The sequence below is a fragment of the Anguilla rostrata genome, chromosome 5, assembly GCF_018555375.3.
Source record: "Anguilla rostrata isolate EN2019 chromosome 5, ASM1855537v3, whole genome shotgun sequence".
Classification (NCBI taxonomy): domain Eukaryota; kingdom Metazoa; phylum Chordata; class Actinopteri; order Anguilliformes; family Anguillidae; genus Anguilla; species Anguilla rostrata.
This window is the reverse complement of record NC_057937.1, coordinates 29563871-29577707: the sequence shown is the minus strand read 5'-3', so window position 1 is coordinate 29577707 and position 13837 is coordinate 29563871. Positions and strand designations below refer to the sequence as shown.

At 37.8% G+C, this 13837-nt stretch overlaps 1 protein-coding gene across 1 annotated transcript in view; it reads left to right on the top strand.

Annotated features, from left to right (window-relative positions):
* slc39a13 (solute carrier family 39 member 13) overlaps positions 1–13364 on the top strand; it is a 35292-nt gene extending 21928 nt beyond the window's left edge. The window contains exons 6-10 of the mRNA XM_064335728.1: positions 93–182; positions 1219–1269; positions 5796–5928; positions 11151–11250; positions 11684–13364. Coding sequence (XP_064191798.1) covers positions 93–182; positions 1219–1269; positions 5796–5928; positions 11151–11250; positions 11684–11759 — 450 coding nt within the window. The 3' untranslated portion in view covers positions 11760–13364. The remainder of the gene's footprint in view (positions 1–92; positions 183–1218; positions 1270–5795; positions 5929–11150; positions 11251–11683) is intronic.
* The last annotated feature ends 473 nt before the right edge of the window (positions 13365–13837 follow it).

Genomic DNA, 13837 nt, shown 5'->3' with positions numbered 1-13837 from the left:
AGAATGTGAATAAAAAGAACTTCACAAAAAAAAAAATGTACATGCATAGATGTTTGTAAATGTTGACTGATATGATTGATTGATGTTGGCAGACCAGTGGATATTTGAACCTCCTGGCAAACTGCATTGACAACTTCACTCATGGACTGGCAGTGACTGGCAGCTTCCTGGTTAGCAGAAAAGTAAGTGATGCCGGAGGATGTAAAAGAACAGGCTCTGCTTGGATCAGTCTCATGCTCATGGAAAGCTGAGCACAAGTCATGTTCTCACTACCTTATCTGCTCATTTGTTTTTTTAAAATTATTATTATTTTTTTAAATCTGTGCCCTCCACTCTGCTCTCTCATTCCAGTGGTTTTATTTATTCATTTATTTTAATATTTCCCCCCATTTGGGGCTAATAAGTGTTGTTTTGAAAAAGAGAACATAATAAGGAATACATGTAGATACTTAAGTGCACATACATATATACATAATCCATGCGTACACATATACATAGATATATATATTCACACATACATACATACATATACATATTCATATGCCAACATACACCTACATACGTGTGCATGTGAATAAGCTTATGGTGGTATTGGTGATATTATGTATGGTGGTGGTGTAGTGGGGTGGGAATAAGTTAGGGTTGGGATTATTATTAACCTAACAAGTCATGGTCAAAGTTCTATAAGTGACTTGGGGTTGTGAAATGTTGGAGGTCAGACTTATTTATTAATATCAATGGGCTGTTTTATCTTCTCATTCAATGGTGGCAATGGGGCTGGAAAGTTACGGCAGGACTGTAACGCTGGACGCTTGAGCAGTGAATATAGAGATACGTAGAGATACGCTATTTTTTCAAGCTGCAGGCAAACCGCACAAATGCCCAGGGAATGCATTATATGGGTAATAAAGATAATTTGCCATCTTATATGCGTTGCACCAGATGGGGCCTGACGTTGGTGTTGTGTTGATCAATGTTGGACACAAACTTGCCATGGCAGCCACCGTTGCTGGAAATAGTGTGCAGCACCATGGAGAAGAGGGGGATTGATGCATCACCTTCCCTTGGTTACGGTTAAGTACACAGACTCACTGGGACACGAGACGCGCTTTGAGTCTGCCCTTTCGTCAACTGTTGCCATGGCAACGTTGTGTCTGGCTGGGACAGATCCCATATAAATCGACGCTGATTTGGTTTCTCTCCATCTTACCCTGCCAGGTAGGTTTCCTAACAACCTTTGCCATTCTCCTCCACGAAATTCCTCACGAGGTGAGTAAATGCCGGGACGTCTCTTGAAAGGTAACTACAGACTGCATTTATGTCCTGGACGCAATTCAGAGGACACTCTTGTTTGGGTACTGTGAGGCTGACATGAGTGAAGCCGTTTAGAAGGGGAAAGCTCGTAAAGGGACTGGCGTGTGGCCAGACGGTGTGGCCCATGTTCGTAATTATTCTCTGATCAACTAGCACCTGTTTTTGCTGATAATATATCATTGAGTTTGTCTGTTGTTCCTAAATTTACCAAGGTTCCATTGTGCCACTGCCAAAGAAATCCAAGGCGATGTGCTTAAAAGATTACTACCCAGTGGCTCTCGTATGTAATAATGAAATGCCTTAAAATGTAACATTCCAGAAATTGTAGGTCCATATCAGTTACCATTCTAATTTATCTGTTGATGACACTATTTTCTTGGCCCGACACACTGGTTTGGAACATTTAAAGAATGTTATTCATTACACTGAGCGCGGTAGCCAGTTCTCTGGTGGACAGTAATCACCATTAACTATTTTGCGAAAACATAGCTGAATTTAAATCCAGCAGATCCTGACACAGCACCACTTATTTTGTCAATCATTTTGAGACCTGCATGTTTTTTTATACTTCCATGGCTGTAGACTTTATTGAATTTGAATGAGACTTCGAAATTTCAAAATTTTGACAATGAATTGTTGATAGACTTAACATGGGGAGACACAAAGGTAATTTGAATAATTCTATTGTTCAAAAGTTCTAAACGAACATGACATGAAAACAACAGGAGGCCGTTATGTCTAGTGAACACAGACAGCAGATGGGCAGTCAGTCATTCACTGACTGTCTGAAGTGGCAAGCAGTCGATGATAACGTGTCGGATCCAGTAAAGCAAGAGTGAAACCATGTATCTATCCAGTTCTATTAATCTTAGGTATTGCATTGTCTTTGCTATCTGTTATCTAAATAATTACAGCTGTGGTGACTAGCATTATCTTTTTAGTAGGATCTTTGTGGCAACTATCATCCCTAGCTAGCTAGCTGTCATAACTAATTTGATACGGGCAGCTAGCGCTAACGACGAACATTGGCTAATAAATTCTCTTTCACAATTTGTTTTGTATGTTTAAATTGTGTTAAATTGGTCTTAAGCAGTCTACCCAGAGGTGAGTACATGTTGATTGATCTACAGTAGACTTTCCACCGCAGGAACTATACCCCGGAACTAGGAACCTTTTGAGGAACTCAGTGCGTTTCCACCGCAGGAACTAGGGTCTAAATTTAGTTCCGGGGGCTTTGTTTTACCCCCCAAAAGGTTCCTGCTCAGGGGGTAGTACTTTCCGAAAGTACAGGAACCTTTTGGGTGGAGCTTGCAGCGCTGAACATTTCTGACTGGTCGAGTACTCGCAGCATTTTTTTGTGTCTATCTTCAGGCGCCATGTTTAAAAATATGCAGGCGCAAACCGATTTATTTTCATAATAACTTCAAATCAAACTTGTATGTTATGCGGCGCAGTAGCCTACTTTTGGTTATAGCCTGCCAACGTCTTGGAATTATAACGTGTGCTCTTCTGTTCTTGCTTCTTGCTTTAGTATTCGTTTTATAAAATGCTAAGCATTCGTGCTGGGACAGCATATTACGTACTAAAACATTCAAACGGATTAATTCGGTTGCTGAATATTTTCTTCCGGATTTTCTTTGTTAGCCCGTTGTAATTGACTCTAAACGTTTGATACAGTTATGTGAGGTATGCGGTAGTTCTGCGTAATTCACATTGGTGATACAGTAAAAGCAAACTGGAAATCACCTTCCGCACTTTTTGTCAGGGTAAAATAACAGGTTAATTCTAGTAATCGTACCTTTAGCTTTTTCAGACTGCCGTAATTTTACTCTGCCATTCTTCAATTCCACAAAAAGACCAGGAAGACTATGGACTAATTTATGGTGCATCGTTCGCATCTGGAGGGCACACTTCGCTGCTCGGCTAGCAGTAACTTCGAAGGAAAACAAACGGTGGCTGTACCAATACTAATTTAAATTTTCACGCAAGTCCGAGTTTTCGTTCTATTCTTGTCATTTTGCGATTAGCCTATATAGAATTGATGATGAGAAAGTAATCAAACAGCAAATTGTTTACAACGTGTGCATGTTTTCTGCTGTTGTTGCCAGTTATATTGGAAATGTGAATGCATTCTGTCGCTTTGGATGTCAAGACATGAAAGCGAATGTTCGCATAAAAACATAATGAATGTGTTTGAGAGGATATATAAAACAGTTACAATCTGACTATTGGTCTGTTATATCCTATTTGTTGCATAACGGTCCAAGTTCAACTACCAACGACAGTTTTGCTTGACAACGGTAAAATATGCCCAAACGGCTGCAGAAGAATATTTAAATTCCATGTGATTAAATCGATAAAAATCAATAAATACAAAAGTAACCATATATAGTCATTGTTGGTAACCCGTTGTATATAAGTGGAATAAACCCCTCCGGGCTGTCCCGGTTATTAGAAAATAATGTAGGCTACTTTGGTGGTAGTATGGGGTTACAGAAGAAATCATATGACAGATGGACCGACGACAACGTCGCTTTTTCATACGTCAGTGGGCTAATTTGCCTAATCTTCGCGGGACTTTAGACCCCGGTGGAAACGCAGACAACCATTGGCTGAAGGAACCTTTTAGTTCCTGGTAAAGTAGTTCCTGGGACTGAAAGTTCCAGGTAATTTTGGTGGAAACGCGGCTATATACAGGGCTGTAGTAGTTGTCTATGATGTGTGCTGATTCACCTTGATGGAGAGGTTGCTGATGTTATCGTTATGACTGATCAATTTTTTTTTCTGTCTTTTGAGGCTTTCAGCAAAGCAAACATTTCACTAAAACATAGTTTTTGTGATTAATTGATTATTGTTCCTGCTGTCAACACTGTTACCAACAAACCTGTCATACAGCCATGTCACTATACTTGCATTTTTTTTGTTTTAACAAGCAGGAAGCAGATGATGAATGAACTGATTATTTATTTATTTATTTGTTTATTTGTTTATTTATTTATTTATTTATTTATTTATTTATTTATAATCGGTGTCCCCCAGGGCTGTGTGCTTAGTTAATATGCTCTCATTTACTCATGACAGTGTAGCTAAACATTTGTGTGTAGGTTTGTGACTTAAATGTGTGGTGCACTGTCAGTAATCTTGCTCTTCATGTCAGCCGCAAGACCAATGAAATTATCATTGATTTCAGGGATAGAGTCAATCATGCATAGTATAGAGCCAATCATTCCCCTATGACTGGATGATTATTAGTGGTGTAGTGATTGAGATCATCAACCAATCTTAAATGTTCATATAAGGGATGCCCCAAAACAGTAGTGGGGGTGTGCAACGACGTTTGTATTATTATTTTTCTTTTTACGCATAATGGCTACCAGTTGTATTGTTGCCATGTGTGCCAGTCTACAAGATAGCTACTGCTTCTTTTTATGAAGCCTAGCTTCACTCAAGCATAGCATCACTCAAGCCTACATAACCTTAACTGTGGAATTTTAGCACTCACCAACTTGACTAATCGTTCAGTCTACCCACCTAACACTAGACTATTGCAATTAAGGCACGGCATCTTCTTAACTTTCTCCAGATTTTTTTTTACTTTATCATTGCAGAGTAGCGCATATTGACTGGATACGTCACCGCCTAGTGCAGTAATTTAATTGCACAGGCTGTAAAGCTATTCAGAAGATTGTTGGAACAGCATAGAAGATAGCTGGGATGCTGGCTTGCAGTCAGTAGAATATTTATACTAGCAGGTGCTGCAGTAAGGCTCTTAAAAAAAGACCCCTTCTGTCTCTCAGCCATAAAACCCAGTCAAGGTGGTTCAGAAACAGTTTTATCCAAATGCTGTGTGTCTTTTTAATGACTGATGGCACTTTTATCTATTCATTTTAATCTTGTACTCTGAAGTTACATTTACAGACTCTATATCTTTATTTCACTACGTCTTTACATATTTTTGAATATTTTTTTTTAATGAAAATTTGTTACAAGAATTCCAATTTATTAATCACAACTGGCCAATAAGCTTTGAGCTTGACCTTGATAAGAGGTCTAACAAAATTATGCACATTCTTCTGTTATTCAGTTTAGGTTCTATTTGGTGTTAACATTGCCAGAAGTGAAAGAACTAGAAATTTAAAGGAGCATTAAGGGAGAAGCACATAAGTTGTACTTGTATTTGAACTGCATGCCCCAGGCTTACCGCTGTGAAAATGTAGATTTGTTTTCCCTATAGGAATTTTTGTATAGCAAAATTGACTTAAAAGCTGTACTGGTGGAGGTATGCAAAATATAACAGTGTGTGTAAAAAAGGCATTTTCTTCAGTGGCAATGGCTGCAAACCCTGAAAAACTTGTCAGTCCTCCACATTTTTTTATTTAATCAAAGAGTAGCTTAATAACATTGATAGTATTAGTAACGGTACTATCCAACCTGTCATATCCACTGTATTTGTGTCATATCCAAATTATTTTGGATTTCAGGTCGGGGATTTTGCCATTCTACTGAGGGCTGGCTTTGACCGGTGGAGTGCTGCCAAAATGCAGCTGTCCACTGCCCTGGGCGGGGTACTGGGTGCCTGCTTTGCCCTCTGCGCACAGTCGCCCAAAGGAGCAGGTGAGCCATTGCAGACGAGGGCTGCACAGTTCTTACTTTCCTTCCCATCAGCCCTTTCTTCCCCTAATCTGATTTTGCAAAGCATGTTAAAGGGCCCATTTAGGAAGAATTTGTACATCTTTGCCACCACAGATGCCACTGCAGGTTGGGCCCCAGCTTGAACCTAGCTTGCTTAAAAAGGCATTTCCGCAAAGCAAGATCAGCTATGCAGGAATCACGTGTAACCCCTTTAACTTGTACATCTCTGGGTTAATCGACAATCACAGTGTTTGACACCTTAAGAGTTGCATGTTATACCTTGTTTACTGCATTAGCAGCTGCATTTGTACATAAATAGGAGCATTTTAAGTAGTGGTTGGCCAACCGCTAGTCCCCTTTCAGTGTTCCCTTGCTGATACCATGTCTCTCTCTAATACCTTCTGGCAGTGCAAGGACCATTCCTTGCACTAGTTAGTAGATTTGTTTATGTACAATGAATATCAATGGCCATTTATTTATTAGGGGTCCAAACACAAAGTGCTTGGGAGTTATTAACATTTTTGTTATTAAACAAGAAAAAAGTTTTTAAAAATGATACCATGTCATTCTACAGTCAATATCTGGGACTAAATATTGAATAAATATACAACCTTACCATTGGTTTTACGCATAGAGATGTAGCTTTTGAGTCTGAGTGGTCATATATTGTTTTGGACAATCTGTTTGTGAAATATATGCGTATTTGTGACGCCTGGGTACCTTCCACAATAGCTGTGCGTAATACCACAGGTGTTGTTTACGGCATTGTCACCCTTTTTAGTACAGGCTGGCATGATTGACAATTCATTTATTCAGTAGGTGAGAGTATAAGCTTTCTAACGATGTGTAGCATATCTAATTTTGCTTTTGGAATAGCGTTTTATAGGTCCGCGTAACCGAAAATTTTCTTATCGCATTCACTTACGCATTCACTTCTTGGTAGCAGTAAAAGATGTTGCACCTAACGAAACGTGGTCAACAATTTTTCGTAATTTCTTGGGAAATACTATATTATACTAATATTATTGAAGACTTCTGGGCATAGCTAAGGCATATGTTTGCTGATAGACCTAGCTGACATCATTTTCTGGAGCAAAACAGAAGTGAATAGAACAGTATCATTGATTTACTGTCTTTGTTTCCATCTACTGAACATAGATAAGATTTAATCATTGCTATGTAAGTATTACTGCTCAAAATATTTCGGTTATATACGTTATTTTTGAAATTGAGTGTCTTTAAATAGGTTAGTGGTATTATATAATGTGGATATTTCACACTGTAATGTAAGCGTTAGTTAATAGTGTAATAGTTTTTGTGAAGCATGCAACAGTGATGACGTGAGAGTTGGAACATTACGTGGTGGATGTTTGAAAATTGTTTTCATGTCGTCCCATCCCCAAACAAGAAAACATACGAGAGTACAGTGTAGAGCCCGACCGATGTTTTGGGTCCAATGCCGATCCCGATTTTGGAGAGTCCTAGCCCACCGATTACCGATGTTTTGACCAATATTTTGTCAAAGTGCAACATTTTCAAATCAATTTGAAAAACTTATATTTTATCAAAGGTTATCTATATTTGGGAACATTTAACTTATAAGCAAACAAATAAATAAAAATAAACACACAAAGAACTTTTTGATAGATAAAAAAAATGTAAAAGATGATATTAAATTAAATATATATATTAACACCATCTTCAAGTGGTGTGAATTCAAAATAACTCCACACGTTGCTTTTATTCCTCTCTTTTCCAGCCATCTATAAAAAAATTAATTTAAAAAAATCAGTTTTCCAGTTTCAAACATGTATTTTTATGAATATTATTATTATTGTTGTTGTTGTTGTTAATTTGTTATTATTATTTCTTAGTATCTGTTCTCAGTAAATGAATTATATTTTCTTATTTTATTCCTACTACATGATCTCAAAGAGTAAAACTTTATCTATCTTCCCTGTCCATAAGAATTTGGCGGTGAAAAAAACTACATTGCGCTCTGACGCGTGACTAGATGACACACACTCACTTGCAATAACGCATTAGCTGTTGACATAGCCTCATTATTTCTTATTATTTAATCTCAGTAAGTTAAATGAATTATATTTTCTTATTTTATTCCTACTACATGATCTCAAAGAGTAAGACTTTATCTATCTTCGCTGTCCATAAGAATTTGGCGGTGAAAAAAACTACATTGCGCTCTGACGCGTGACTAGATGACACACACTCACTTGCAATAACGCATTAGCTGTTGACATAGCCTCATTATTTCTTATTATTTAATCTCAGTAAGTTAAATGAATTATATTTTCTTATTTTATTCCTACTACATGATCTCAAAGAGTAAGACTTTATCTAGCGAAGCTAATGAGTGAATCAAGTGTAACGTTAGATGAAACTAAATTGACTGGATGAAATACGTAATGTGAGGCTTGTCCATAAGAATTCGGTGGTGGAAAAAACTACAATGCGCTTTCGTGCAGGTTACCCACGCTAACTGTTGGTTGATTCACTTCTCCAACAGCAATCCTTCTCTCCTGTTATCACGACAAAGCTAGATAACATGGCTTAAAATGATCCACATTAGAAGTGTTTTATCTGCGTTTTTACTGTCTGGTTAGCTTGCTACGATGACGCGTGACTAGATGACACACTCGCTTGCAATAACGCGTTGGCTATTGACACAGCATCATATAGTAGCTAATATCATTATCTCAGATAAAAAAACAAACGTGTGATGCATTCAATCACCATTTTATTTTGGCTGGTCATTTATTTGAGAATACAGCGATGTCCTCTGGAAATGTAGATCCTACGCTGCATATGTGCTCACTGCCACTTCATAAAGGCTTGGTAGCCAGCTAGCTTGCTAAAGTGAACCAAATATGTTAGCTAGCTCGCTCGCTTGATAATGAGGATTGATAAACATAGTGGTCGTATAGACGCATTTAATTAAAAACGTTCACTAAATAAACATAACTTTATTGCGGCAATCGAATCTGTGCAGACAAGTCTTGCAGTGGAGAATATTGGATGAGGCACGAGTGACAAACGTCTTATTACAGAAGTAGCGCGTCAGCTGCTGCAGTTCACACTTGTATTAGAGCTCCCTCTACTGGATAATTCTAGTAAACAGCAATTACAACGTTCGAACAGACAAGTACAGATAAATAATCAATGTTTTTTTTTTGTTTATTATACTTATTTAAAAATCGGGACACATCGGCTGCATAACTGCCGATCCCGATGTCGTTAAAGTCAAATAATGGCCGATATATCGGCCAAACCGATATATCGGTCGGGCTCTAGTACAGAGTATAGAAATACATACAAGAGTTAATTATTACACATACCGTAATACTGTACCACATTTTTTAATCTGATAGCAATGTTTCATCTTACACCTTCATAAGGGGCTCATTTGTATGCTTTATAATGGACAAAAAGCATTTTATTCATTTTTGGAGAGATTTTGGATATGTTTCTGGACCCCTAGATATTTTAGACCACTGTACTGACTGAAAGCTAGTAATTCCCACTTGAAAATGATGCAGAAGTGAGTTTCTTGAGTCAAAACAGTTGATTTGTAGTTAAATACGTGACTATGTTGTGATTTACAGCAATGCATAATTTAGACATTTTGGATAGATGTGGAGACGCTGGGTACACTGCTTAGTTTTTGCTTCATACATCTATAGTAGTTGTACATATCCACCCTTAGATTTTATGAACTTGTGGTCAAGAAGTTTTTGATCCAGCCCGTGTATAGTTTAACATGCTGTATATATGCAATCTCTCAGTATTTCATTGCAAACTAAAGTGCAAATTCATTTTTGATTTTTTTTGTCTAGACAAATGCATTTGTGGCACTTTATTTCTTCCAAAATTATGAATATAAACTAATCTGCATTAGTATTGTAAATTGTACAAATGTCTTGCTTCATTTAAGCAATTTTTCAAGTCTCTGTGGTGTTCACATCTGGAGTTATAAAGCTTTAAATAGGGTACCCCCTAAATGGGCAAGGATTGGCAAGATTTGGCATGTGCGCTAAGGGGTTAATGTATATATTTTTAAATATTTTTTGGTATAGTTAACTTGCACTGATGCCTCACTTGTGGCATCTTTTACACGCCGGTCTGTAATGTTGTTAGCTGGTGCTATTCAGCCCTTCCAGAAGTCATGTAAAATTCCATGGTGGATTTTTAAACATTCTGTCATTCTTTGCTAATATGTCACAACTTCAGCTTGTTACAGGCAAGCTGGTGTTCAGGTTAAACCAGGAGCATGGTGCAGGGATCTGCAATTATCTCAGTCAATACCTGTATTTTGTCATTAAAATTGAAAAATAAACTAAGGGTAAATAAAAGTGTATTTACAGCGCTTCAACATTCTGTATTTAACATTGACGTTTCTAAATTAATATAAGCACTTTAGTACTCTGAATGTACAGACCATTCCATCAGTGTTGTTTGTCATCGCAGGCGTTATAAAGTTTAACAATTAACAATAATCTGAAAAGTATAAATAGTACTTAGATATGCATGATATCCTGTAGTCAGTGTACATATACTACATGGCCAAAAGTATGTGGACACCTGATGTCCAACATCTCATCCAAAATGATGGCCATTAATATGTAGTTTCCACCCTATTGCTGCTATATCAAACTACACTCTTCTGGGAAGGCTTTATACTGGATGTTGGAGCATTGCTGCAGGGATTCTTCCATTCAGCCAGAAGACCATTAGTGAGGTTGGGCACTGATGTGACAATCAGGATTCAAGAATTCACTCATTTTAGCTTTCTGGACCTTTAACGGTATTCATACTACCAAAGTTAGGCATCAGATAATTGTCCCCCACCCAAATGAACTTGAGGAGGCGACAACATTGCATCATATGGGACAGCATGTTTACTATTAGAAGTTAAGATAGAAGAATGAGCCTTTTTAATTTTTGTACTGTCCCGGCAGACAATAAATAAAATAAAATCTTCTGGGGGTAGGGGTGGTGGCAGTGGCATATCAGATTTTTAAAATTCACAGAGTGAACAGTAATGCTCATCTAGTGACAATGATACAGTCTAGGAGTGAAGTGGAGAAAGGCTTGTAGCATGCAATGAATCATGCAGAGATAACAGGGCTAGTAACAAGCAATGCAGTGCCCAGGTGTTACTGTGTTTCCTTTCCTTATCCTTGCAGAAGATTCAACTGCCTGGATCCTACCATTCTCATCAGGTGGCTTTCTCTATATTGCTCTGGTCAGTGTTGTTCCAGATCTTTTGGAGGAAACCAACCCCAGGTAACTGCCTACTTCAGCCATATATTGACACTTGTCTGAACGTAAATAATTGTGTCTATATAGCAGCCCTCCAGAAAGTATGCATGGCACCATACTGTAGTCCATCTTTGCCAGGGTTAAGGCATGCACCACGTCTTATTAAACAGGGGTGTCCGAACCTATCTGAAAATGGCCAGTGTGGGTGCATGTTTTTGTTATAGCCTAGCCTTAGGCCACCTGATTCTACTCATCACGGTGTTGATTGAAGACTATAAATTAATTAGTTGAGTCGGGTGTCATAGTGCAGAGCTAGAACAAAAACCTTGGCCCTTTTTGGATAAGATTGGACACCCCTGCTCTAATGCCACAAGGAGAATAAAACACTGTTGGAATTTCAGGACAGAGGACTGTCCTAGTTTCTTTTTACAGGAATGCTTTTGCTGTTTGTTTCCAGACACTCCCTCTTGCAGATCCTGCTGCTATGTTCTGGAATTGCAGTCATGGCCCTCATGTCGGCAATTGTGGATTAACTTCAAAAAGGGTCAAAGGGACGACCTCTTCCCATTTGAGGGTCATCCACTGTGGACAAAATGGATCCTTGGCTTTAATAACTTCAACAGGACAGTGGTTTCTGGAAACTGTTATTCCACTACAGGGTGGATCTTTCAGGCTCAGGAACAGTTGAAGCCGCAACATCGAAATTGAAATGAACTGACAGTCGGAGGCTGAAAGAGGACCTGAGCCTGGCTTGTTGGTTCATTCCACAGATCTAATCTGCAGTATTTCAGGCCCCATCTCCTTCAAGTTGTACAAAATGGCTGGGGGGCACCAGATGGAGGAAGTAGCATGTGGTAAATGCAAAAAGCCATTGTATTTCCTCTCACTAATTTGAAATAATGAAACGTGGCATATAGCCCCACAGGGCAGCTTCTGAATGCGCAAACAAAAAGGAAAAAAGGATCCACCACTCTACTAATCTATGTCTCCATATAGTACTTTCACTCATACACGTACACAAAGGTTCTATATGAAATTTCTATCTTCCTGTCTCTATCACCCTGTTTCCCTCTCTTCTGCCACTGTCGCTCCTGTTTTCTTTTTTTGCCTCTCTTACTCTTCCTTTTTCAGTCTGACTCTCCCTTGACCTACCTTCCATCTTTCTTTGGCTTGCTCACTCGCTCTCTTACTCTCACGCACATACATGCACACACATATGCACAAAACAAACACATTTGTACAAGTTTTGCCATCGCATTCAGTCATATAGTTGCAAATATTAACAGCAGCTTATGCTGTTTTGCAATCTTTTTGTTTTGTCAGTTATGGGCATATTGTCCTTACCTGGGTTTAACACATGTATCCTCAAAGGAATAGCACAAGGAACTATCATAGCATACAGTCCAATCTATTAAAATGTTTGACAACCAAGATCGGAAATCATGTGCCTTTAGCATACGGTCAATACGCAAGAAAATGTTATCTCTTGTAATGATGTGTATACACCAAATTAAATGTGTATCTTGTGAAGTAAACTAGTCTTATTGGCTTGTCCTATTTGTAATGACATATTCCTGTTACAGTTTATTTTTTTGAATGTGTTTGACATTTCCAAAATTGCATACCTTGCACACATTTCCTTTCATTTGATTTAAAACTCAGCAAGTATGATTGACATGCCCAGTTACACCCTTCTTGTGTTATTGATTTTGTATCATCCTAGTAACGCTCGCTACAGTATATGAAAAGCACTGGTTTCAATAAATGATTTTCATGTAGGTGAAAGTTCTTGGTACTTGGTTCATTTTTCTGTTGATAAGCAATTCATGGAGCAATATTTATGGTTTATTTAATGGATATTAATGGCTGCTCCTGGCCCTTACTCTCTTCTGAGTGGGCATTTAAACATTTCACCTAAGGAAGTTTGCACCTTAATTGTATTTCCTTTTCTTTATTTCTCAACAAATGCTTAAAATTATGAAAAATGTATTTGTTTCACATCTTTATCCTGTTTGGTTAATAAAGATGTATATTTAAATACAGTTTATCTTTGACATATTTTTATATGAGCATGAGTAGAAATAAATGTCAAAGATTTGAACAGGTACATTTTAATAAATTATGTTTCCATGATCTTACCATGTCTGATGATATTATTTCACTTTATATTGTCATTTTCTTTTGTGATGTGTTAGATCACTTCTTTTGTTTATATGACCAGTTCTTAATCTGTGGCTGCTTATTCTGTGCTTCACACTATTTGCTTATTCCTCACTTTACCAAGATTAACTGTAATGACTATGTAACTTACTTTTTTGCAAGTACAACTATCCAAAAAATAGCAGAGACAGCAGCTTCTATTAAAGATATGCAACTTTGCAGGATTACCGTATCCTTTTTGTATTGCAATAAAGCAGTGGTACAGTCATTACTTTCTGGGAGCCTCTCACTGGCTCATTGCCATTTATAGTGTTGTTTAATTGCAGCTGCTTGTTCAAATAATGTTTAAAATGCAAAGTGTTTTTTTTCTTCTTCCTTTCTCAAGGAACAGACCACAGTGGAAAAGAACTGCACGGTTGTATCGTACAAAGTAGATGCATTTATTCTACAT